Here is a 24427-nt window from a genome sequence, read left to right as displayed (position 1 = left end):
TTAGAGTCATCTGAGAAGCTTAAAAAGAATAAGCTCAAGCTCATCCCCAGAGATGCTCAGTGGTTTAATATTGCTCTAGGTTAGGACCTTGACAAAGTTAGTTTTATAAACCTTCAATTTGATTTTAATATGCAGCCAGAATTGAAAACTAGTGTAGTAAGTTGGGTTTCTCATTACCCTTAGAAGAATCTATATTTATTCCATTCTCTGTTCCTTCATGCTTCCTTAATATGCTGAGAGTATTACTCACTTTATTGTTATCCATTGTTTTTTTTTTTGTTTTTTTTCCCCTGTATCTGAGAATTATTACAATCTCTGTTCCTTCATTCTTCCTTAATATGCTGAGAGTATTATTCACTTTATTGTTATCCATTGTTTGTTTGTTTGTTTTTTCCCCCTGTATCTGAGAATGAACCCAGGAGCATTTACCACTGAACCATATCCCCAGTTCTTTTTTTCTTTCTTTCTTTTTTTTTTTTTTTTTGAGACAGGGTCTCCACTAAGTTGCTGAGGCTGACTTTGAACTTGTAATCCTCCTGCCTTAGCCTCCCAAGCTGCTGGAATTATAGGCATGCCACACCTGGCTTATCCATTGTTTTCTTTAAGAAGACTAAAAAAAAAATTTGTTTTTATGATTTAGGCATGAGATATTTGATCTTCTTCTTAGCAACTAATGTCTTTTTATCCTAAGTATCTAGCCTAGAGTGTGATACAACTCATCACTAAATATATGCAGGCATGTTTTTCTGTTTTCTGTATTTCTGTAAAATGTAAAGCTGTGTCTGTGATTCTTCTCTATCAAGGTTGACAGATCTCTGGGCATGTAATTGCTATTACTACCATGTAATTACTATTTTATGTTTTGTGTGATAATAGATATGTATGTGAATATATATCCATATTTATATGCATATGTATATGATAATTTGAATAGCACATACTATACAAGCAGCATAAAAGAAGTTCCCATAAGGTCATCACTCTACTTAAGAATAGCTTGGCATATGATTTTATAAGCTGATTTTTAATTTTAGAAGTAACATTGGTTGGCAGTATTAAAGCATAACATAATTAAAATTATGGATTCCTGAATGAGAATGCTTAGATTCAAATCTGCTTCTTTTTGTCTGTTTTACCATGAAAAAACTATTTGATGTATCTCTGCCTCTGCTTTTCTCATTTGCAAAGTTGAGATAATATCTACCTCCTAGAATTTATGTAAGCAGATTTTTTTAGAATGTGTTTGACAATTGCTAAATTATGTATTGTAACAAAAAACAGGCTTAAATTAACAACGTTCCTTCCCGTTTTCCAGGTGTTTTTAATAGTTTGTATCTAAACTGGACCTTTATATACCTGAGTCCAACCTGTCACCTAGATTAATGAAATGCCTCCAAACTGGTCTGGGGTCCATACTGCAGCCAGTGATCTTTTTACAGTTCACTCTGTTGATTGTCCTTTCTTTTTTTTTTTTTCCTTTGTTTTATTTTTATTTATTTATTTTTTTTAAAAATAGCATTTATTTATTTATTTATTTACTTAGTTTTTTTTTTATTGATTGTCCTTTCTTGATTAAAAAAACTCTTTAAGTGGCTTCCCCTTGAATATTTTCTGCTGCCTTTATATTCCTCTGTGCCTTTCTTCCCCCCAGCTACACTGACCATCACTTTCTTGAGCATGGTATGCTGCTTTCTACTTCAGGAACTTTGAACACAGTTTTGTTTGGGGATACTTAAACCCTTTGCTTTGTTATGTTATTGATTGTTTAACACCCCCTTACACACACCTATATGTGTCCTTTGCCATATCACCATTCTATCATGTTCTCTTTAAATTCTATATTTTTCCTTCAGATAATTTTATTGTACTTAATTATTTGGATATTTATTTGTACTGTCCTTATCACAGCTTGTAGACTGTAACAACCAGGAGTGCAGGTAGTGTCTTTATGGTCCATCTTTGATCATGTCAATGAATGTTTTATACTTAACAAATAGAATTCATTTTGTACACTTATAACTTGGTGTATTTTTATTTGCCTTTACTCCTTTCTATCCTTTATATAATCAGAATATTAAATCTGTCATAATTTTTGCAAAATACCTTAGTTTTACATTAGAACAAAAATGGAGTATAAATAGTTAAAACGTTAAGTAAGATAAATTAAAACCAAATGAGGTAGCACACACCTGTAATCCCAATTACTCATGAGGCTGAGGCAGGAGAATCCTAAATTTGAGGTTGTCTGGGTATCTTAGTGAGACCCTATCTCAAAAATAAATAAAGGGCTGGGGCTCTATCTCAGAGATAGAATGCCCCTGGGTTCTTTTTTTTTTTTTTTAAATTCAAAAATTAAAAATCTTTTTTTTCAATTAGTGGCTCATAGAAATAATAAATGGTCATTTTTAATTGTCCACTAACAATGAAAGTGCTCTATTGACTTTGATTGCTTTCGTGTCATTTTTTTTTTCTCAAAAAAATCTCAGTATAGGAAAAAATGTAAGTAAATAAAATAAATTAGATTTAAATTATACTTTCATTGAAATAATTTTATTCCATTAAATTTACTGAATTTTCATCTGGTGCCAGCCTTTATCATCAGATACTGAGTTTTGGTTACTGTAATAGAGACTTAATGAAATAAAAATCTTTAAAAGAATATAGGAATTTGCTACTTGGGAATTTATAAAGAAGATATAGAAAGTAATTAGAGAAAATGACAATGACTATCATTTGAAGTAAACAGTAAAACATATGAGAAAGGAGAGATCATTATGTTAAAGAAGATAGGAGTGGAAAGTTTCATAATTGTTTTGCATTTAGATAGATACAATACCTTTACTTATTTATTTTATGTGGTGCTTAGGAGGATCAAACCCAGTGTCTCACGTGTGCTAGGCAAGCACTCTACCACGAGCTCCAACTCCAGCCTATGTTTTGCATTTTTTGATCGTTTAAAAATACACAATTTGAATTAAATCCTTAAAACAGAAAGTAGAAAATATAAAAACTAAAGGCATTCTTCTACATGTAAGCTTCCATTTTCCAAAGCCAAAATTTTTATATCAACAAATTTTTCTTAAGTTATATGTTTTTATTACATGCACTAGTAATTATATATCTCAGTACTTGTAAAAACAAACTTAGGAAAATCTCATTTTTGATCATTCCTTGTGATTGTCATGATTATTTATTTTGTAAATAGGGAATAGTGCCTACAGATCAGCTGCATCTAAAACAGTGAATATTTACTTCCCTAAAAAAGAAGCTGTCACTTTTGACCAAGCAAACCCTACACAAATATTAGGTAAGCCTTTTTTAATTAATTTTTTTCACAATCCACATACTGTTGGAAACACTGTGAAAGCTGTTTTTCTAAAATGTGAGAAATTGGGTACTTGTATGAATAGAGGCTTCTATTGTGGTATTATACAGCTACATTTACTACAAATGTAAAATTTGGTAATGGGCCCTTAATACTTTGTAAGATACCTTACCAAATAAAGGATAAATATTTTATTATGACTTTAATGAGAATAAACTATAGGAGGGAAATGTAAGTTCCACCTTATAGTCATTTCATGTTGTCAGAAATAAGAAAGTGAATGAGTAAAGCATTTGAAAAACAAAGATCTTATTTTTTTTTTTAAAGAGAGAGAAGAGAGAGAATTTTTTTAATATTTATTTTTTAGTTTTCAGCGGACACAACATCTTTGTTTGTATGTGGTGTTAAGAATCGAACCCGGGCCACACTCATGCCAGGCGAGCGTGCTACCGCTTGAGCCACATCCCCTGCCCACAAAGATCTTATTTTTAAAAAATTAGTGGCTCATAAAAATAATAAATGGTCATTTTTAATTGTCCACTAAAAATGAAACTGCTCTAATGACTTTGATTGCTTTCATGTTTTTTTTCCCCTCAAAACAAATTAACAGTGTTGTTTCAGACTAAGAGAATTACTGTCTCTACCACAAAGATTATGGTGAGAATTAATTGAGATAATGTAACATTTGTACCTAAATATAAGGCAGGGTTTTTGTTTGTGTGTTTTGGTTGCTATTATCCTTCATATTACCTTTGTAAAAATCACTGATATTGATAGCAATTTTCTTCATTTTTTTGAAGAAAAATATATATGCACACTTTTGTACAAATATGAGATTTCTTGTCTTTTGTATTCTTAAAAAATTTTGTTTTAAATAGAATATTAGTGTTAAAATTTTAATACCAAAGAGTAATGAAATAGGTCCAAGGCTATTTATGATTGATAAAAATTTGTTTATGTTCTTTAATCTCTGTGATGGAAATTTCAACTTTTTTATTCTCAGAGTAAGAATTTTTGAAGAAATGGTATTAGATGACTCAAAGTTTTTGTGATAATAAGGACATAGATATTAAAGATACATGTGATAACTCTGAAGGAAATTATAAACACGAAAGTCAAAGTAATATTTTATTAAGTTTTAAAAATATTGTATGTCAAATATGCATATTGAACTCAGTATATTTTAAGTCAGTTAATGCTTGTTTCATTGAGTCATAGAAGTTGGCATAATTTGACCAAAAATTTGTTATAAATTTTCTCATTGGGAAAGTAGGAGTTTGACTTTTACTTGGGTATATGTAACATGATGTTGCTTTGAAAATCATTCAAAATGGTTACAAATACAGTATACTTTATAACTAATTAAAATATATCATTTTCTATTAAAAAAAGAAAGTGTCACAGGGTAAAATTAAAATGATCACAGTTATCTTTTTTTTTTTTTTTCCATCATATAGTACTTAGCCAAGAAATACTCACAACCCTTATTTTTATTTCATGGTCTAGGCCAATTGCTGAGAAAAGTCTTAATGTCATACAGTAGAATGTTCTTACTGAAGAAAAAAAAAATGCTTTTTATGATTATCGGCTAACTGTAGTTAAGAGGATTCTGAAGATTTCTCTTTGGGTTTTAGGTAAACTGAAGGAGCTTAATGGAACTGCACCTGAAGAGAAAAAGTTAACTGAGGATGATCTGGTACTTCTTGAAAAGATATTGTCTCTAATATGTAATAGTTCTTCAGAGAAACCCACAGCCCAGCAACTTCAGATTTTGTGGAAAGCCATTAACTGGCCTGAAGGTAAATAAGCACTCTTCCACATATAACTAGAAAGCTTTTATTTCAATCCCTACAACTGGTGTTTCAAGATTAAATAAAAATTAACCTGATAAGTTTGAATCCAAATTGTGAAAACTTCACAAAAAGGATTCACTATATCATTGTAATTCATAATCTTGTTTTGATTACATGCCTTATGAGAATCTAAAGGTACAAGCTGAGTATACCTTATCTAAAATGCTTAAAGCCAGAAGTGCTTTGTATTTGGGAGTTTTTCAGATTTTGAAATATTTACAGACTTTACCAGTTGAGCATCCTTAATCTGAAAATTCAAAATCCGAAATACATTTTGAAAACCTGGCATTTCAGACTCTGCATTTCAGATCAAGAATACTCCATCAGTATCCAGGCATGGTGGTGCATACATGTAATCTCAATAGCTCTGGGGGCTGAGGCAAGAGAATTGCAAGTTCAAAGCCAACCTCAGCAACTTAGCTAGGCCTTAAGAAATTCAGTGAGGCCTTGTCACTAAATAAAACATTTTAAAAGGCTAGAGGTTTGGTTCAGTGGTTAAGTGTCTCTGAGTGTAATCCCCAGTATGGGGGGCGGGGGGAAACAAACCTCAATCTGTCGTATCTGTCATATAATGAATGATTCCTGTATATACAACAGTTTGTATACCATTTCAGCATTTGTGCATCCCCTGCAGGTGATCCAAGAAATTTTTTGTGATTTTTCATCTTAGGCTACAAACACTTGCTATATGATATTTGATCTCTCTATTATGTCAATTTACATCTTAATTGCAAAAGTGTCCTCTCCCCCATTTTTTTCATGTCATTGATTTATTGGATAAAAGGTCATTTTGTTCTACAAAATGTCCCACTTGGTAGATTTGACTGATTGCTCACTGTGTTCCACTGTATTTTTTTTTCTAGTGGCATTATTAGATTTTATTTTCATTGGCTTATTACTTATTTTCGAAGATCCTTTATCTTTTTTAAGATTGTTTGTAAATGATGCTGCATACTACTTTTATATTGTGATATCAGAAATATCAGGTTTTCTCACTTGGAGTAATGCCAAGATTATTGCATGAATTCAGATGTATCTGTCCAATCCCTTGATTACAAAGCTCCCACCAATCTATGAGTATTCTTATGGCATTTGTTGGTTGAATTGTTCTCTAAAAAACTTTCCCTGTTCAACCCATAGTATTGTTATAGGAATTTTATAAACAAAATCCCCATTACATTAATTCAGTTCATTATTGACTACTGTGTGTCATGCTAAGTTACCTTATTTTATAGAATATCTGGATTTATAGCAATAAATTCAGTAAATATGAAAAACCAACTAATGTATTTTCCAAAAATATGTGTTTTGTGGAGCAAGCACATAATTTTTTTTTAACATTTTCTAAGATGAGCATATCTTAATTTTGTAGCAGAAAGAAATAATCCTTTAAGAAAGCTTAATAGGAGCTAGGTGAGGTGGTACATGTGTGTAATCCCAGATGCTTGGGAGTCTGAGGCAGAAGAATTTCAAGTTAGAGGCCATCCTTGGCAACCTACCAAGACCTTGTCTCAAAATAAGAAGGGCTGGGAATTGTAGCTCAGTGATAGTGTGTCCCTGGGTTCAATGCCCAGTACCACAATGAAAAACAATTTTTTTTAAATTAATACTCAAAGGAATTTTCTAGATTTTCATAAACATTAATGAAATTTTCTTTTTAATAGATATTGTCTTCCCTGCACTTGACATTCTTCGGTTGTCAATTAAACATCCCAGTGTGAATGAAAACTTCTGCAATGAAAAGGAAGGGGCTCAGTTCATCAGTCATCTTATCAATCTACTGAACCCTAAAGGAAAGCCAGCAAACCAGCTGCTTGCTCTCAGGACTTTTTGCAATTGCTTTGTTGGCCAGGCAGGACAAAAGCTCATGATGTCCCAGAGGGAATCACTGATGTCCCATGCAGTAGAACTGAAATCAGGGAGCAATAAGAACATTCACATTGCTCTGGCTACATTGACCTTGAACTATTCTGTTTGTTTTCATAAAGACCATAACATTGAAGGGAAAGCTCAATGCTTGTCAGTAATTAGCACAATCTTGGAAGTTGTTCAAGACCTAGAAGCCACTTTTAGACTTCTTGTGGCTCTTGGGACCCTTATCAGTGATGATTCAAATGCTGTACAATTAGCCAAGTCTTTAGGTGTTGATACTCAAATAAAAAAGTATGCCTCGGTATCAGAACCAGCTAAAGTAAGTGAATGCTGTAGGCTTATCCTAAATTTGCTGTAGTATTGGGGAATGGGGGTTGAGATTTTAAATTGATTAGTGTTTTTTTTTTTCCTCACATTTTTCATGACTGATTAAAGATTATTAAAAAAAATACTGTGGATTAAGTTAAAGTTCAGATCTTGTAAACTGGCAAGGAGGGGAAACAAAGGAGAAATAAAATTTTTGCACTGATGAATTGTGAGATTTTCCTGTGTAATATGGATAAATTTTCAAGAATATAGAAACAAATTAAGAAAAAACTGTAATCAACAACAACACCATCACATGTCATTTTCTCCATACCTTAGCCATTCAGAAGAATACAAGGGGTTTTATTTATATAATCTGTTTTTACTAAACTGTTAGTTGTTGGTGGTTATCTTTTATTTTAACTTCTTCGATTAGTTTCATTGTTGGGTTCTATGAACATTACTGACATATTTCAAGGTTTTGTTTTAACATTTACTATAAATTTTTAAATATTGTTATACATTGAAAAGATAATTTCTTGATTTAAGTCATTTATAAATAGAAAGTATATTTGTTTTCTAGCTAATTTTTAGATGAAAAATCAAATTGATAAGTTAGATCATATATCAATTTAGACGAGAGGCCTTAAGTTGCATATAGATTATATCTAGTTTCTTTTCCCCTTCCATGTTTAAGATAGCTTCATTTTCATTCCAGCAATGATATTTGTTTACTTTCAGTTATTTCCATTATTTAAAACATGTTCAATTTTATTAGGCACTGTGTAAGCAAACCTATATCATATCTATGTTATTTGAAAGTCCAAAGGCTGTTGTGTGAAATTAATGTCTTGGATCCTCCAATATGACCCATGCAGTATACTACACACTTTGACATTTACTTCTCGAACCAGCTTTAAATGAGGGATGGTATTATCTCTGTTGCAAGTCTAAAGATAATGGAATGAATCATGATAGGAGAAAAGAAAGCAAACCCAAGAGTGAGTTAACTATTAAAAGTACTAAAATTTCTCAGAGAAGGTGGTCAAAGAACATCCTTTCTGAACATCTTAGCAACTAAAACAAAGAACCATCCATTAATTTTAGATGATTGGTTGTAATCTAAGACAATCTAATTTCTTAAGCAAATTTTTATTTTTTATGTGGGAGAAATGTTTTCACCAAAAGGACTTGGCCTAAAATCATGAGCAACATTCTTAGCATTTGTGGTATTACCATGGGGGTTTCCTAGCCAAATTGAACTCTGAAAAGGCCTTTTTTCCTAGCATGGGAAGAAAAGTTTCTGATTGTTTAGATTAATCAAGGAAAAACTTCTGGATATCAAAAGGAAATCAGAAAAATGTAAATAGAGGAGGTATGTACCTTGATAAGTATTAAATCGTACCTTCTTGGTGTGCACCTGGACTTTAAATATTGTTTGCTAGCTCAGATGCCTATACTTTATTTTTTGTTGAATCAGGATTTAAATTGTTACATCAAACTTAAATGACAAAACTAAGAATTTAACCTGGATCAGACTGGTTCCATTACAATACACTGCCCTCCTAATATGTCAAGTCTACCATGTAATTATAGGTACAATTTGGCTGCAATATTTTGAAAAACTAGGTACCCTTGAATAATTGGACATAGTCTTATTTAACAATATGAGTCCACTCTACACAGTTTAGGGGTGGCAAACTGTAAACACTGTTTGCCTTTTACTATGGTGAAATATTCTTAAAACATTTTTATTATTTCATGTTTATACAGTTTAGCAAAAGGAAAAAAAATAATTCCACTTGAAGGATGTATTAAATAGTGGTTTAATTATTCTTTAACGGTTTTACGTTTCTTTAAACTTTTCTGTGATTCTCCTAATGTTTTTATTTCTAAATATAAAAGTAATAAACATTCATTGAGTAAAATACACATTCACCTCACCCCTCCAAATAAAAATTGCCTGTAATCTTATTGTCTAGAGAGAACCATTCTTAATATCTTATGGCATGTTGATATGTATGTAAATATGTGTCATTTTTGTATCATGCAAACTGTTTGATCTGATTTTTAAACTTAACATATAGTACACATCTCCACCTATTAATAAATGTAATATTTCATTATATGAATATACCCATGACCTACTATCTGACACTGTTTATAATTCTTTGCTATCGAGCAGTGCTATGACAAATTTCACAAGGAATGTTTTGTAATTGTAATTGATGAATCAATTTAATGAATGTATTTAAGACTGATACCCATGGCCAAATCACCTCCAGTGGAATAACTCTTAACAAGTAGTATACTTCAGATTGCATTTGAAAGTCCATTGCCACTGGGTGTGGTGGCATATGCCTGTAATCCCAGCTGAGGCAGAAACATGTGAGTTCAAAGCCGGCCCCAGCCACTTAGGCCACAAGCAACTCAGTGAGACCCTGTCTCCAAGTAAAATGCAAAATAAAACTAGTGAGTGGTTAAGCGCCCCCGAGTTCAATCCCCAATACCTCCCCCCAGCAAAAAAATAGAAAAGAAATCCCATTGCCTGCAAAAGACATAATTATGATCTCCATTTCATAATTATTCACTTTTTAGATACATATGTTTGTGTTGTGGTTCTCTTATGACTAGCTGAGTTTGATATAGCAATCAATATATGACCAAATAGCAATGTGATTAAATGTTATGTATTTCATAATCTTCCTAAGTGATAAAAGACACATATCTGAAAATATTTCAAAGATAGTTCTGGGGATGAGTTGGAGATAGGTTCCTTAGTAATACCATTATGTACATTATGATTATTCTGTAAGGAAATTATAAAATGAATAGAGGACTATTTGTGATGTATCGTCATTCCTAGAGGTCTTGAGAGAAATTATCCACTTGAGATTAGAAAATGTTAATCTTCTAAAAAAGTAATTTGAAATTATTCAAATTTTAATTCATTTTTTCTGTAGAAAATTCTATGCAGTACAGTTATATGACAAATTTGAAGACTTTTAATAGTTAATACCATTTTCCCATGAGTTTTTCCTTTAATTTTTAATGCAAATGCTCATACATTAAAGTACTCTTCAATTTATGAAGGGTTATAGCCTGATAAATCTATCACAAATTGATGGTATCTTAAGTCAGAAACACACTTAATACACCAAACCTGCTGAATATCATAGCTTAGCAATCCCAGTGAACTGTAGAGTATTGTGTGCTCACATGATTGTGTAGTTGACTGGGAGCTGCAATTTATTGCCCCTATCCAGCATCATGAGAGTAGTTTACTACATATAACTAGCCTGGGAAAAGTTCAAAATATGAAGCAGAGTTTTTCTTACTGCTTTCACATCATCAAAAAGTAAAAAAAAAAAAAAAAAAAAAAAAAAAAAAAAAAAAAGTAGAACCATTGTAAGTTAGGAACTATATAATCTACAATTGTTAATGTTTTGTCATATTTTCTCTCTCTGCATATAAACTTTCTTTTGAAACTGCTTAAAATTAAATTGCAGAGGCAATGTGCAATGACACTCAGCTGTAATTCCAGCTATTTGGAAAACTGAGGCAGGAAGATTATAACTTTTGAGACCAGCCTACGCAGCTAAGTGAGAACCTATCTCAAAAAGGGCTGAAGTGTATATTATCCATTCATCTGTTTGAAGGGCACCTAGTTTGGTTCCACAGCTTAGCTATTGTGAATTGAGCTGCTTTTAAACATTGATGTGCCATGTCACTAGTGTATGCTGATTTTAAGTCCTTGGGGTATATGCCAAGGAGTAGGATAACTAGGTCAAATGGTGGTTCCATTCCAAGTTTTCTGAAGAATCTTCATTTTGCTTTCTAGAATGGTTGCGCCAATTTGGAGTCCCACCAGCAATGTATGAGTGTACCTTTTCCCCCACATCCTTGCCAACATTTATCGTTACTTATATTCTTGATTGCTGCCATTCTGACTAGAGTGAGATGAAATCACAGTGCAGTTTAATTTGCATTTTTCCAATTGCTAGACATGCTGAGCATTTTTTCATATATTTGTTGACTGATTACAACTGGCTTAGTTATCTTAAGTTATTTTGGCAAGAAACTCCATGGGTGATATGTATTTGCTCTTTTGACTTGATTGTATCATATCTGAACTTCCTTAAGGAAGCCTTCTGTGAAGTGTCTGTTCAGTTCCTTTTTGCATTTATTGATTGGGCTTTGTCTTTTTGGTGTTAAGTTTTTTGAGTTCTTTATATATCCTGGAGATTAATGCTCTATCTGAGGTGCAGGTGGCAAAGATTTTCTCCCATTCTGTATGCCCTGTTCACATTCTGATTGTTTCCTTTGCTGTGAAGAAGCTATTTAGTTTGATACCGTCTAGCTTATCAATTCCTGATTTTACTTCTTGCATTTTAGGAGTCTTGTTGAGGAATTTGGTTCCTAAGCCGACATGGTGGAGATTTGGGCTTACTTTTTCTTTTAGTAGGTGCAGAGTCTCTGGTCTAATGCCTAGGTCCTTGATCCACTTTGAATTGATATTTGTGCAGGGTGAGAGATAGGGGTTTAATTTCATTTTGCCACATATAGATTTCCAGTTTTCCCAGCACCATTTGTTGAGAGGCTATCTCTTCTCCAATGAATGTTTATGGCACCTTTGTCTAATATGTTATAACTGTATGTATTTAGGTTTGTCTCTGTATCATCTATTCTGTACCATTGGTCTTCGTGTTTGTTTTGGTGCCAATGCCATACTGTTTTTGTTACTGTAGGTCTGTAGTATAGTTTAAGTCTGGTATTGATGCCTCCAAGAATCAGGGCATTTTTAATAACATTCTTTATAATTGTAATATCATTGCACTTAAGAAAATTACTAATTTCATAATATCTAATATCTAGTCCATGTTTCAGATGTTCTTATTTGCTCGAAGAATGCCTTTTGCAACTTATGCTTTGAAAGGATCTAACCTAAATAATCAAGACTTATTTATTGTATTAGTTATATAGTCATATGTCTCTTTAGTCTCAATCTAGAACAGCCCATCTTGTTTTTAAAATATTATCTTTGAAGAGTCTAGGCTACTCTAGAATGTGAAGCCCCACAGTTTTTATTTATACTATATACTTCTAAAACCCTTATGTATTATTTATTTTTGCTTAATCAATCACTCCAAAAATTAATGGCTTAAAAAATATGGACTGGGAGGTATAGTTCAGCAACAGGCTACTTGCCGTGCATGCACAAATCCCTGGGTTTGATCTTGAGCACTTAAAAAAAAAAAATTCCCCCCACTTATTTTCTCACAGCTGCTAGCCTGTTTCACATGACACTAAATCAAGGCATCAGTTAAGGCTGATAAGTCACTTTTAAAGACTCTGGGGACAGATTTATTTTGAAGCTCACATGAAGCTGATGTTCATGTCTTCTTGGGTCCTTGGACTGAGTTCCCAGCTAACTGTTGACCAGAAGGGTTGTCCTTGTGTTTTGTTTTTCTTTTTCTTTGGTCAACACGACAATTTGCTTTATCAGAGCCAATAAGAAGAGAGTCTGCTAGCAGGACCAAAGTTGGAATCTTAAAACCTAATCAAAAAGTCATATCTCAGTATTAAGTATTCTGTTGGTTGGAAGCAGGTTACTCAAGGAGGGTGGATTACTAAAGGCTCTGAATACCAGAGATAGGATCCTTGGACACCATCTTAAGAGTCTGCATATGAAAACTGTTTCCTATAAACTGAACTGAAAGCTACAGCCAGAGACTTGGTTAGATTAAGAGTAAATTATTTGGGCAAGAAATTCTATAGGTGATATGTATTTGTTCTTTTTATTATTATTTTTATTTATATGTGACAGAAGAATGTATTACAATTCTTGTTATACATATAGAGCAAATTTTTCATATCTCTGGTTGTATACAAATATATTCACACCAATTCGTGTCTTTATACATTTACTTTGGATAATAATGTCTATCACATTCCACCATCATTTCCAACCCCATGCCTCCTCCCTTCTCCTCCAGCCCGTCTGCCCTATCTAGAGTTCGTCTGTTCATCCCACACTCCCTCTCCCTATCCCACTATGAATCAGCCTCCTTAAGGCCCTTCTGTAAAACAGATATTACCTGGCATTCATCCTAGCATTAAAATGTGTTGCTGGGGCTTCACATTTGTCCCTAAAGGAACATTTTAGGGACTTTTAACACAAAAGAGCCAAAACTGACTCAAGGGACACCTTGAGGAGTTAAGCTCATGAGCAGCACCTTTGACTCACATTTCCTTTGGTCACAATCAAAAGACTATAGGAAACTGCTCATGGGAGCATAGGCTTTCTCTTAAAGAACATCACCACTCCCCCACCCCCGCCAAATCTCCAGGTGGATTTATGTAGCATACTTAGGCCAATGGGCCTACAAGATTTGGGACAACCCCAAATTACAGTGGCCCAAATGGGGTCTTTTGAACCCAAAGTTGATATATTTGTGCAGTCAATTGCAAAAACTTAGTTTTAAAAACAGTGGGAAAATTACTTTTAGTGGTACCTAGAAGTATCCAAAAGAAATTCAAAGAATAGTCCTTCTCCAGGAAATGAAAAAGAAATTGTCAAAATTTATTTCAGAACCAAAAAAGGGAGATACCTGGATTTTAAAAAGTTCCAGAAACTTCTACCACCTTCGATGCTCCTCTAGCTCCCCTCCCAGCTGCTCCTTAAGCACCCCTTTTACATCTCTTGTCAAAACTTTCCATACCAAATCTACCCTGTTCTCCATCTCTTCCTGAGGTAATACTTCCTTCTTTTTATCCTCTTCCTCTTCCAGACAAAACCCAATCTGCTAGAGTCAGCCACCCAAGACTTCTGTTTTGGCAGTTCCTTTCAGGAAAAGTAACTGGTAGAGGAGCACCAACCTTAATATTATGAACTCTGGAACAAATCTGAATTTGAAAGAACTGTCAGACTAGGTGTGATGGCATATACCTGTAATTGAAGCTACTTACAAAACTGATGTAGACGGATCACAAGTTCAAGTCCACTTGGACAAATTAGCAAGATTCTGACTAAAAATAAAAAGGGCTGGAGATGTAGCTCAGTATTAGAGTGTTTGTCTAGCATGTACTAAGGCCCTGGGTACAATACCCAATACAAAAAAAAAAAAAAAAAAAAGAAGAAGAAGAAAAGAAGAGTATTGTTAGGGATTTTCCTGATCCAACCAAGGCCCCCATAGGATTTGCTAGAGAATTTGACCTAAATATCCAAACTTTTGATCCAACCTTTATCGGTTGGTTCACATGTTAGTTTCTGAAGGAGGAGCTAAAGAATGGTTAAAAAGGCATTAGAGGATTTTAACAATGTAGATGCAAAAAGGTGTAACCAAGCTTGCACTTTAACTTTTCCAAAAGGTGGTAAATTGAAAGAGAGAGAATAAGAGAGCAATGACAACAAAATGCAGACAAATCTGTGCTTATTACAAACATTCTTTGGGAAAAAAACTTTCAAAGGCTATTTTGGAATGGCTGATGGTCAAGTTTTAGACCTATTAGTAACAAAAAACTCAAATCATTGACTATTATACATTCCTGGACATTCAAAAGTAGATTCCCCTGAAAAGAAAAGCAGTCATCTAGTAGATGTTATGCATCCTAGATCTGAAGGACAAATTTATTGAACAGCCTTCATAGTTACTGTTAAAAGAGGTACAAAAAGTCCCTGAGAAGCAATTACAAATACAGAATAGTAAAGGAACAACTTTCCCCTTTAAAATTAGTGTATGGTACCCCAAATGACAGACCAATTCTCCCCGTGGGATTTTAGTTACACTTCTTACAACATATCCATGAGTGAACTCATTGGAATCCTGATATAATGATAACCTGTGTATAACAATATTATTGGAAAACATCTATTAGAGTTGCTCAAAGGGTGTATTCCCATTGCACTGTCTGTTCCAAATGTAACCCTGGAAAGATACTTTATGGGTCATAAGGACAATTCCTTTGCCCCTGGGACCTTTTGAGATATGACAATCAAAATTTGTTCATTTGCTACCATCTCAGGGATATGAATACACTTTGGTAATGATTTGCACTTTTTCTCGTTGGGTTGAAGTACTTCTATGCTACAGAGTCATGGCCCAAATGGTAGGAAAAATCCTACTAGAAAAGAATATTTCTTCTTGGGGAGTCCCTTCTGAATTCCACTCTTAATGGCAAACACATTCCTTTAGCTAAATAATTCAGCCTATTTGTAGGCGAATGGCCAATGTTTCAACATTTTCATTATGCTTATCATCTTCAGTCATCGGACTTGGTAGAATACATAAATGGAATAGCAACAATCCAACTGGCAGAATTGACAGTTTTAAAAAATGTTTTATTACGACATTGTTCATAATTGTGGGGTTCATTTTGACATTTTCATACATGCATGGAATATAAATTGCTCCATTTTAGTTCCCAGTAATTCCTCTCTTCCACCCACCCCCCACGTTCCCAATGTTCCCCTTCATCTACTTCACTGGTCTTCTATTTTTTTAAATTGATGCTTTATAGATATGCATAACGGTGGAATTACTGTGGTATATTCACATACGTATGTAGCATAATTTGCTCTTTTTCATTCTGCAGTTCCTCCCCATCAAATCCCTTCCTATACCCCTTTGATCTCCCTTCTGTTTTCATGGAATTCCTGTCCTTTCTTCTCATATTTTGCTTTAGTTTCCTCATGTGAAAGAAAACATTTGACCTTTGACTTTCTGACTTATTTCACTTAGCATGACATTCTCCAGTTCCATCCATTTTTCAGCAAGTGACATAATTCCATTCTTTTTGGTGCCTGAGAAAACTTCATTTTGTGTTTTTTTTTTTGTGTGTGTGTGTGTGCATTACATTTTCTTTATCCATTCTTCTGTTGATGGGCACCTATGCTGGTTCCCTAACTTGTGAATTGTGCTGCTATAATCATTGATATGCCTGTTATCACTACAGTATGCTGTTCTAGTTCTTTTGGATAAATACCAAGGAGTAGGATAAATAGGTCTGCTTCTGTCAAGGTCTTACTAAAATTCTTGCAAAAAAATTCAAAGTTGAGTAGTTCCATTCCTAGTCTTTTGAGGAATCTGTATACTGCTTTCCACAGTAGTTGTACTACTATGCAGTCCCACCAACAATGTATGTGTACCTTTTCTCCCATATTCTCACCAGCATTTATTTGTATTTGTGATGATTGTTATTCAAACTGATGTGAGGTGAAATCTCAGTGTTTTTTTTAATCTTTTTCTTTTTTTAATATTTTATTTATTTTTTAGTTTTCAGCGGACACAACCCGGGCCGCACGCCTACCGCTTGAGCCACATGCCCAGCCCCCTCAATGTGGTTTTGATTTGCATTTCTGTGTTTGCTAGGGGTGTTGAACATTTTTTTTGTGTGTGTGTGTATATTTGTTGGCCATTTGTGTTTCTTCTTTTGAGAAATTTGACAGAGGTTTCTAACCTTCCCTGACCAAAGGCTATCCTGCTGAATTTACTCAACCTTTGTTCCACTCCATTTGGAAAACACCAACTTTCTCTTTGAAATAGCAGGGAACCCCACGAACCTACCTTAATATATCCAGGTCTTCTCAAAAGAGAAATTCTCCATTACTGTAAAGGTCTTACAAAACTTCTTGCAAAAAAATTGCAAGTTAACTAAGGATTGTTTTAACAGACAGTTCCTGGGAGACAAAGATATTATGAAAGATCACAATTTTCAACCTGGAGATGTTTTCTACTAGAAGTGAAATAAAAAGACTCTATCCAACTTTTTAAGAAGGGACACAATCAGGTATGGTTATACAGTTCCTGTGTAGCAAAATTAAAGGGCATGGACTGGATTTATCTTTCTCATATAAAAAATGGACCTCCTCTGGAGTGGACCTCCATACCCACCAGAGACAATGAAAATTAACTCCCAGCAGAGTTCTTTTAAAATTAAAATAGTGTACAATTTAAAATTGTTTAATTGAACATATTAATAGTAATGTGAGGTTTCTACACAGGTATATATTGTGTAGTATTTAAATCATATTAAGCATATCTGTCTGTCACAGGTGAGTGGGGTGCTGAAGCTCCAAACTTTAGTTCTTGTCCGGATGAAAGAAAATTTAGAGTCAGACACTAAAAACCAAGCATGAGAATTTTATTTTAAATGAAAGTAAAGCTCAGCAAAGATTACTCTCAAGAGAGGAAAAGAGTGGGTTGCCTCTGAGCAGAGAACCCAAAGCAAACTAAATACTACTTCCAAATGTATTACTTATTTGTTTGCCCTGAGAACTGAGGTCTGTCTTCTGCAGCTTTCTGCAGCAGTCAACAATCAGATGTCTAACTCCTCCTTCACTCTAGTTGATCCTTTCTGGAACTATCATTGCAACCATCCCATTCAGGGGGGCTTCATCTATAAGCAATTAAATGTTAATGTGGGTTCTGGGGTCAATAACTGGGCAAATTTCATCTTAGTACATCTGTGCTACTGAAGAAATTTCCCCCTGATACACACTGATAAACCTATGGCCATAAATCCTAACTGTACAATGAATGATCCCAGTTAACCCTGTTAGGGGTTATCCCCATCACGTTTCTTTCTTGAAGTATTTCTTAATTGACTCCCCTCTTTTGCACCTGCCCCTGGCTCCAGGTTAGTACTTCTGTTGTTTTTCTACAAGTTGTTTGATTATTCATTAGTCTTCAAAACAATTTAAAGAAAACCGTGATCTTATGTTGTAGGTTTGCTTCTAATGCTGATTACTAATTACTACCTAACACCTTCAAACAGTTATCATTTCTTCCTGGCAGATTATGACTAGCTCTACATGAGGTGAAACTTCAGTCATCTGGTATAGTCTGACCTAACTTGCATGTTTCTACAGACTCCGAGATGCTTTTTTCCTTCTTACCATAATTCTTAAAAGGAATGTATAACATAAGTGAAAACCAGCAATTGATGTCCTGTGTTATTTTTGTCAACCAGTGCAATATTTGAACAACCTGTTTGCTGTAACCTTTTTGTTGTTTGTCTATAAAAACCCAGGCTTCACTGGGTGTGGAGCCTGCCTGTTGTCACACTCCTTGGGAGGCTGAGGACAGATAGTTTGAGCTCAGGAGTTAGAAGCTAGCCTGGGCAACACTGTGACACCTCTCAAACACAAAAACAAGCAGCAAAAAATCAGACCTCTCTTATGCCATTTTGGGAATACTTACTCTACATAAGTAGAATTCACCGCCACAGGTGGCCATCTTAATTTTGGTCTCTAATAAAACTTTCCGTTCTTACTTTCAGTGTGCCTCAACTTAACCTTCAGGTTGAAATACTATCATCAAATGTCTTGCCTTTTGAATGTCTTTTTTCTAAATGCCTCCCCACCCCCAGCCCTGGTACTGGGGATTGAACCAGGGACACTGAGCTTCATCTGCAACACCCCGGGCCCCGTCTTTTTAAGTAATGTCTTTTAAATAGATTGTGTCTTCTTACTGCCCATACTGGCTTTGGAACTTGCAATCCTCCTGCCTGAGCCTCCTGAGTAGCTGGGATTACAGGCATGCGCCAACCCACCCGGCTCTGGGCACCTTTCGAAGTAACGTGATAATATGCCTAGAAATGACTCCTAATGAAGGAAAAAAAAAAAAAAAAAAAAAGGAGGCCCAAGATCCCCATTCTTCTACAATTCCCTGAAGTACATTTTCTAAAAAAAATTGCACCAGTGACGGCAACAAGATGAAACTATTTTTCCCTAAAATTTGTTATACTGTTATTAGTGTACAATTTAGAGACCAACGCGGAGCCAGCAACTACACCGTTGCTTTGTACTAACACCGAAAAGAGGTATCCAAAAGGAAGAGCAGCTGCAAAGCTCCACCTTCCGTCCTTTGTACACGCAGAAACTCAAAAATAATCCCAATGAGGTCGCCAACACTGTGCCTTACCCGCTCCAATTTATCACCGCAATTGGCGTGGGCATCGCGTCAGGTCGCGACACCGCCTCCAGGAACAACACACCACAGTGTGCGCCAAGGCCGGAAGTGACGCAAATCCGCGACGCCAGCGCTCGCCGTCCGCTGCTGCTGGAGTCAGATTCTGTAGCTCCGGAGACGGCGGGCTTTCCCGGATGGTTGCAGCGAAGGGATCATGACGGGGAAGAAATCTTCCCGGGAGAAGCGGCGCAAACGAAGCGGCCAGGATGCGTCCGCGGCACTCGCGGCCCCGGACCTCGTACCGGTCCTTGCCAGCAGCGGCAGTGGAAGCACCAGCGGCTGCGGGAGCACTAGCGGTTGCGGGAGCGTCAGCTGCTGCGGCAACGCCAGCTTCAGTGGAAGTGTCACCGGCGCCGGGAGCGGAGGCAGCTGCTGGGGCGCGAGCGGCGCGGATCGTGGCGAGCGCCGGAAACGGAGAAGCACCGACTCTTCTTCCAGTGTCTCGGGCTCTCTGCAGCAGGTGCGTGCGCTCCCCTCTCGCCGCTTCCCGCAGCTGCTGCTGCTTCGGAAGAGGGAGAGCTACTAGACCCGGTGGGGCAGAAAGCCCCAGGGTCCACTGGTTCCCGAAGTTCACGGTCCTGAGCCTTGATGAACCCACTCCGATGTCTTGAACTTCCAAGTTTCCGGGTTTAGTGAAACAGTTAACTTTGTTATTTTTTGAACTTTAGGTCCTTTCCACTCGTGGTCTCCTTTTTTCCCTGTAGAGTATGTATGGGTCAGGAGCTTGGTGGCCTTCAATGCCCTTGTGAGCCAGACGATTTATTTCTCTATCTTCACCTTTTGGGTTAAGATTAACTCCACCTGAGAAAAATTGAGGCCCAGAGAGGTTAAGGAGCAAGAGTTGTTAGTAGCTCCTAGATTTGAATCCATTGTCTGGCTCCACAAAAGCCATGTTTTTATGCACCATATTTTATGCAGGTTTACTAACATACCTCCATTTTAAAATTAATTTATAATTTATTAAAGAACAAATGAATACATACTTAAAGAAAAACTATGCAAGGCTCTCTTTGTGCCTCCACTGTAATAGTTGATAGGCAGCCTGTATGAGCTGAAGGAAGAACAGGTTATATTTGAGTAATTCAAAGGCCATTTATCTGAACGGGCCAAATAGTCTATATGATCCCAAGGGCAATGTGAAATCATTGATTTTGTTTTGTTTTGTAATTGGGTATTGAACCCCAGGGGTCTTTTATCACTGAGCTACAACCCCAGTACTTTTTATTTTATTTATTTAGTTTTGTTTACATGGTGCTGGGGATTGAACCCAGTGCCTCTCCAATGCTAGGCAAGAGCTTTACCACTGAGCCCCAGCCCCAGCCCCAGCCCTTAATTTTTATTTTGAGATAGGGTCTTGATTATTTGCTGGGACCAGCTACCAATTTACAGTCCTCCTACCTCAGCCACCTAAGTAGCTGGGATTACAGCCTGCTTCACCTGTAACTCTTGAGACTCTGGAGGCTGACACTGGAAGATGGCAAGTTCAAGGCCAGCCTAAACAACTTAAGGAGATTCTGTCTCAAATTTTTAAAATTATTTTTGAAAAAGGGCTGAGATTGTAGTCAGTGGTAGAGCACCCCTGGGTTCAATCCTCAGTGGTGTCCCTTCAACAGAAAAGAAAAAAGAAAATGAGTGTTTTAAATTACTGAAATTACTTGGTTGCTTGGAATATGATTAAATTATGTAACACTTTTAGAAATAGTGGCTTATGGTAAATTTACTGCTTATGATATTTATGATTTCTAACATTGTATTGCTATTTTATTTATGTGAATTTAAGGAGAATGACAATGAATACATGACACTTTTGAGTAATAGCTACTTGAAGGAATATCCTGATTCACCAAAAGTCTAAAACTATACTAAATGTTGACTGTATTTTCATTTGTTTGTCCTGCTATAACTTTCCTTAAAAGCTATTTCTTGAATTAATTGTACAATAATACTGAATATTTAAATATTCTTTCCTGTTTTAGATAAATGTGCAAAGAGGAATTTGGAAATGTTTAACAAACAGTTTGTTAAAGTGTTATGATGTTATGTATATGTTCTATGTATTTTAAGTAGTATTATTGAGAGTTGTATATTCTTTTAATTTTAGGAAACCAAGTATCTTTTGCCAACTTTGGAAAAAGAATTATTCTTGGCAGAGCACAGTGACCTTGAAGAAGGTGGACTGGATCTGACTGTGTCATTAAAACCAGTTAGTTTCTATATATCAGACAAAAAAGAAATGCTTCAGCAATGCTTTTGCATTATAGGAGAGAAGAAGTTACAGAAGATGCTTCCTGATGTGTTAAAGGTACCTTATTTCATTATCAGACTGTACTCATACATAGATAAACTCTGTAGCAATCATGTTACTGAATACAATTTATAATTGGGTGATACCATTTAAAACAAGCTACTAGAAGAGGTATAAGAAAAGGAATTTGGAGAGCCATTGATGACCTTGTATATTTAAAAATGTGCTGAGAAAAAATATTTTAGAAAAATTTTGACACTATGGAAATAATTCTGTTAAATGCAGGCAGTGGTAGTAACTACATAAGAAGTAAACAAATCTTTGTGGTACTTCAAGAAATACTGTTGTATAACAGTATACAATGATTTTTGTAATAACTTACATTTCATTAAATTTTCAAGAGTTTCCATATATTTATTTTTTAATATTTTTTAGGAAATATGTTATTTTGATTTTGCAGTTATAAAAGAGGACTTGAACAAGTTAAGCCCAAGATCATGTATCTAAAGTATATAAAGAATTGGATATTTAAACCTTTAGAACAATTAGACGTAACATAAATAGGCTATGATTAAGAATATCTAGAAACTGAATCACACTTTAGTTTCTTTAGCAAACATGATTTTATTACCATCAGGTGTCTCAAATGTACGAGTTAACTGACAGTTTTTCAGATTTCCTCCTATAAAAAGATATATGTGAATCTACTTGGGGCTTTAATAATTTGTTTTATTTTAATATTTCGTTGAACAAAAATTTTCTCACAATAGCAGTTTTCCTGTTGATATTGGACCTATAGTATGTAAATGCAATTTTTTAAAATGTCATTTTCTTTAGAACTGTTCAATAGAAGAAATTAAAAAACTATGCCAAGAACAATTAGAACTCCTGTCTGAAAAAAAAATCTTGAAGATTCTTGAGGGTAAGAATGCATATTTCTACATTCTGGTAACTTTTTATACTATTTTCAGCATAAGTCTTGGGTATATTTTCTCATAAATGTAACCATAAATTCATTTTTGGGGAATCACTGAAAAATATCTTCTGTTTGTACTGAGAAATATAATTTACAGGGATGTGGCTCAGTGGAAGAGCACTTGCCTAGCATGTGAGGCACTGGGTCTGATTCTCGGCATCACATAAAAATATATAAAAAAAGGTATTGTGTCCATCTACAACTAAAATTTAAAAAAAAATAATAAATATAATTTATATATCAGAATAGAATTTCAAGAATAAATTTGATATTTTTTTCTAAATCTCACATAGATAAGAGCATAAATTTGTACACTGTAATAGATAAAATTTAAAATGTCTACAAAAATACCATTAAAAATTACTGAGAAGATAAAGATTTTCATTAAAATAATTTTTAATTCCACTTTATATTCTTTATAACTTTTCGTGACATATTGCATGTTATTTCTGCTCTGATAAGACCCAGATGCAGAATTAGAAGAATTCATTGTGATTTGTCAATACTTGTATATCCCCTTGAAGTATGACTGTTCTTTGTGATGCTGATTATTCTAGAATTTTGGATTTTCAGGCTTTTTTTTTTCTTTTGGAGCATCAAAGATTTTAATATTGGCATCACAGAAAAATAAACAAAAATTGGATATGCAATTTTAGACAGAACAACTTTTTAAATGTAAAACATTTAACTGTGTGTGGTGGCACACTCCTGTAATCCCAACAACTCAAGAAGCTGAGGCAGGAGCATTGCAAGTTGGAGGCTAGCTTAGACAACCTAGCAAATGAGACCTTGTCCCAAAATAAAATTTTAAAAAGGGCTGGGGAGGGCTGGGGTTGTAGCTCAGTGGTAGAGTGCTTGCCTTGCACGTCTGAGGCACTGGGTTCGATCCTCAGCACCACATAAAAAATAAAATAAAATAAAGGCATTGTGTCATGTACAACTAAAAAAACTTTTTTTAAATGAAAAGGGCTAGGGATGTAGCTCAGTGGTAGAGTGCTTGCTTAGTGTGCATGAGGCCCTATGTTCAATCCATTGTACTGCCAAAAAAAAAAAAAAAAAAGAGGTTTAATGGATTTATACTCTGGAAATAGATGTTTAGGTAAGTATGTAGTCTTTAAATAAATAAAAATATGTTATTGTGTGTATGTGGTGAAGGGAAGAAAATGAGAAAAAAAGCATCCAGATTCATTTTAAATACAAATAATTGAAAATGTAAACTTGTAACAACTATAAAGTTTTAAAACATGCATCACTTTTAAAGGTGACACTTTTGTGTAAATGATTCTGACATTTTAAACATGTTTTCAATAGTGTATTTCATTTACAAGGTGACAATGGTATGGACTCTGATATGGAAGAAGAGGCAGATGATGGCTCTAAGATGGGATCTGATTTAGTCAGTCAGTAAGTTAAAAAACTTTCATTTTCATTTCAGAATTTATTCTTTTGGCAGTTCCTAACATCAAGGATATGAATAATTTTCTGTGTTTTATTTATATAAAATAATTCAATAATGCAATTGTTTACTTGTAATAATTGAGTATTTTAGTATATATGAAGATTTACCTAATTGCTTTTCAGGATTATAGTAATTTTTCATTAACTATTATACATAGATATGGAACAACAGTGATGCTAATCTGAAGCAGAATCACATCTCTTGTTTGGATTTTGAGTATACTATTCACGTTACCCACGATTTATTAAATACTTACCCTACCAAACACTGTAATGTCTGTTAATTTTGGGTGACAATAGTCTGATTTCAGAGATGAGCTTGTAAGGTTTATTTTACATACGTTTACATAATCTTTTACATATAGGTTTGGGTGTATACATACATATTCATATTTACATATATACGTGCATATATTTACT

The 24427-nt window shown here is 34.7% G+C and overlaps 2 protein-coding genes across 3 annotated transcripts in view; both read left to right on the top strand.

Annotated features, from left to right (window-relative positions):
* Window positions 1-7841, top strand: part of Plaa (phospholipase A2 activating protein) — a 33161-nt gene extending 25320 nt beyond the window's left edge. Inside the window, exons 12-14 of one of the 2 annotated variants that reach the window (XM_026387853.2) lie at window positions 3206-3307; window positions 4960-5124; window positions 6843-7840. In XM_026387853.2, coding sequence (XP_026243638.1) covers window positions 3206-3307; window positions 4960-5124; window positions 6843-7408 — 833 coding nt within the window. In that variant the 3' untranslated portion in view covers window positions 7409-7840. Of the gene's footprint in view, window positions 1-3205; window positions 3308-4959; window positions 5125-6842 lie in introns of both variants that reach the window. The other variant, XM_026387854.2, reaches the window with a different exon arrangement.
* An 11561-nt stretch (window positions 7842-19402) lies between these two features.
* The window catches only part of Caap1 (caspase activity and apoptosis inhibitor 1), a 52069-nt gene continuing 47044 nt past the window's right edge, over window positions 19403-24427 (top strand). The window contains exons 1-4 of the mRNA XM_026387908.2: window positions 19403-19788; window positions 21430-21630; window positions 22411-22495; window positions 23878-23953. Coding sequence (XP_026243693.1) covers window positions 19483-19788; window positions 21430-21630; window positions 22411-22495; window positions 23878-23953 — 668 coding nt within the window. The 5' untranslated portion in view covers window positions 19403-19482. The remainder of the gene's footprint in view (window positions 19789-21429; window positions 21631-22410; window positions 22496-23877; window positions 23954-24427) is intronic.

Source organism: Urocitellus parryii, chromosome 4, assembly GCF_045843805.1.
Source record: "Urocitellus parryii isolate mUroPar1 chromosome 4, mUroPar1.hap1, whole genome shotgun sequence".
In the NCBI taxonomy this organism is placed as follows: Eukaryota; Metazoa; Chordata; class Mammalia; order Rodentia; family Sciuridae; genus Urocitellus; species Urocitellus parryii.
This window is presented reverse-complemented; position numbering and strand designations above follow the sequence as displayed.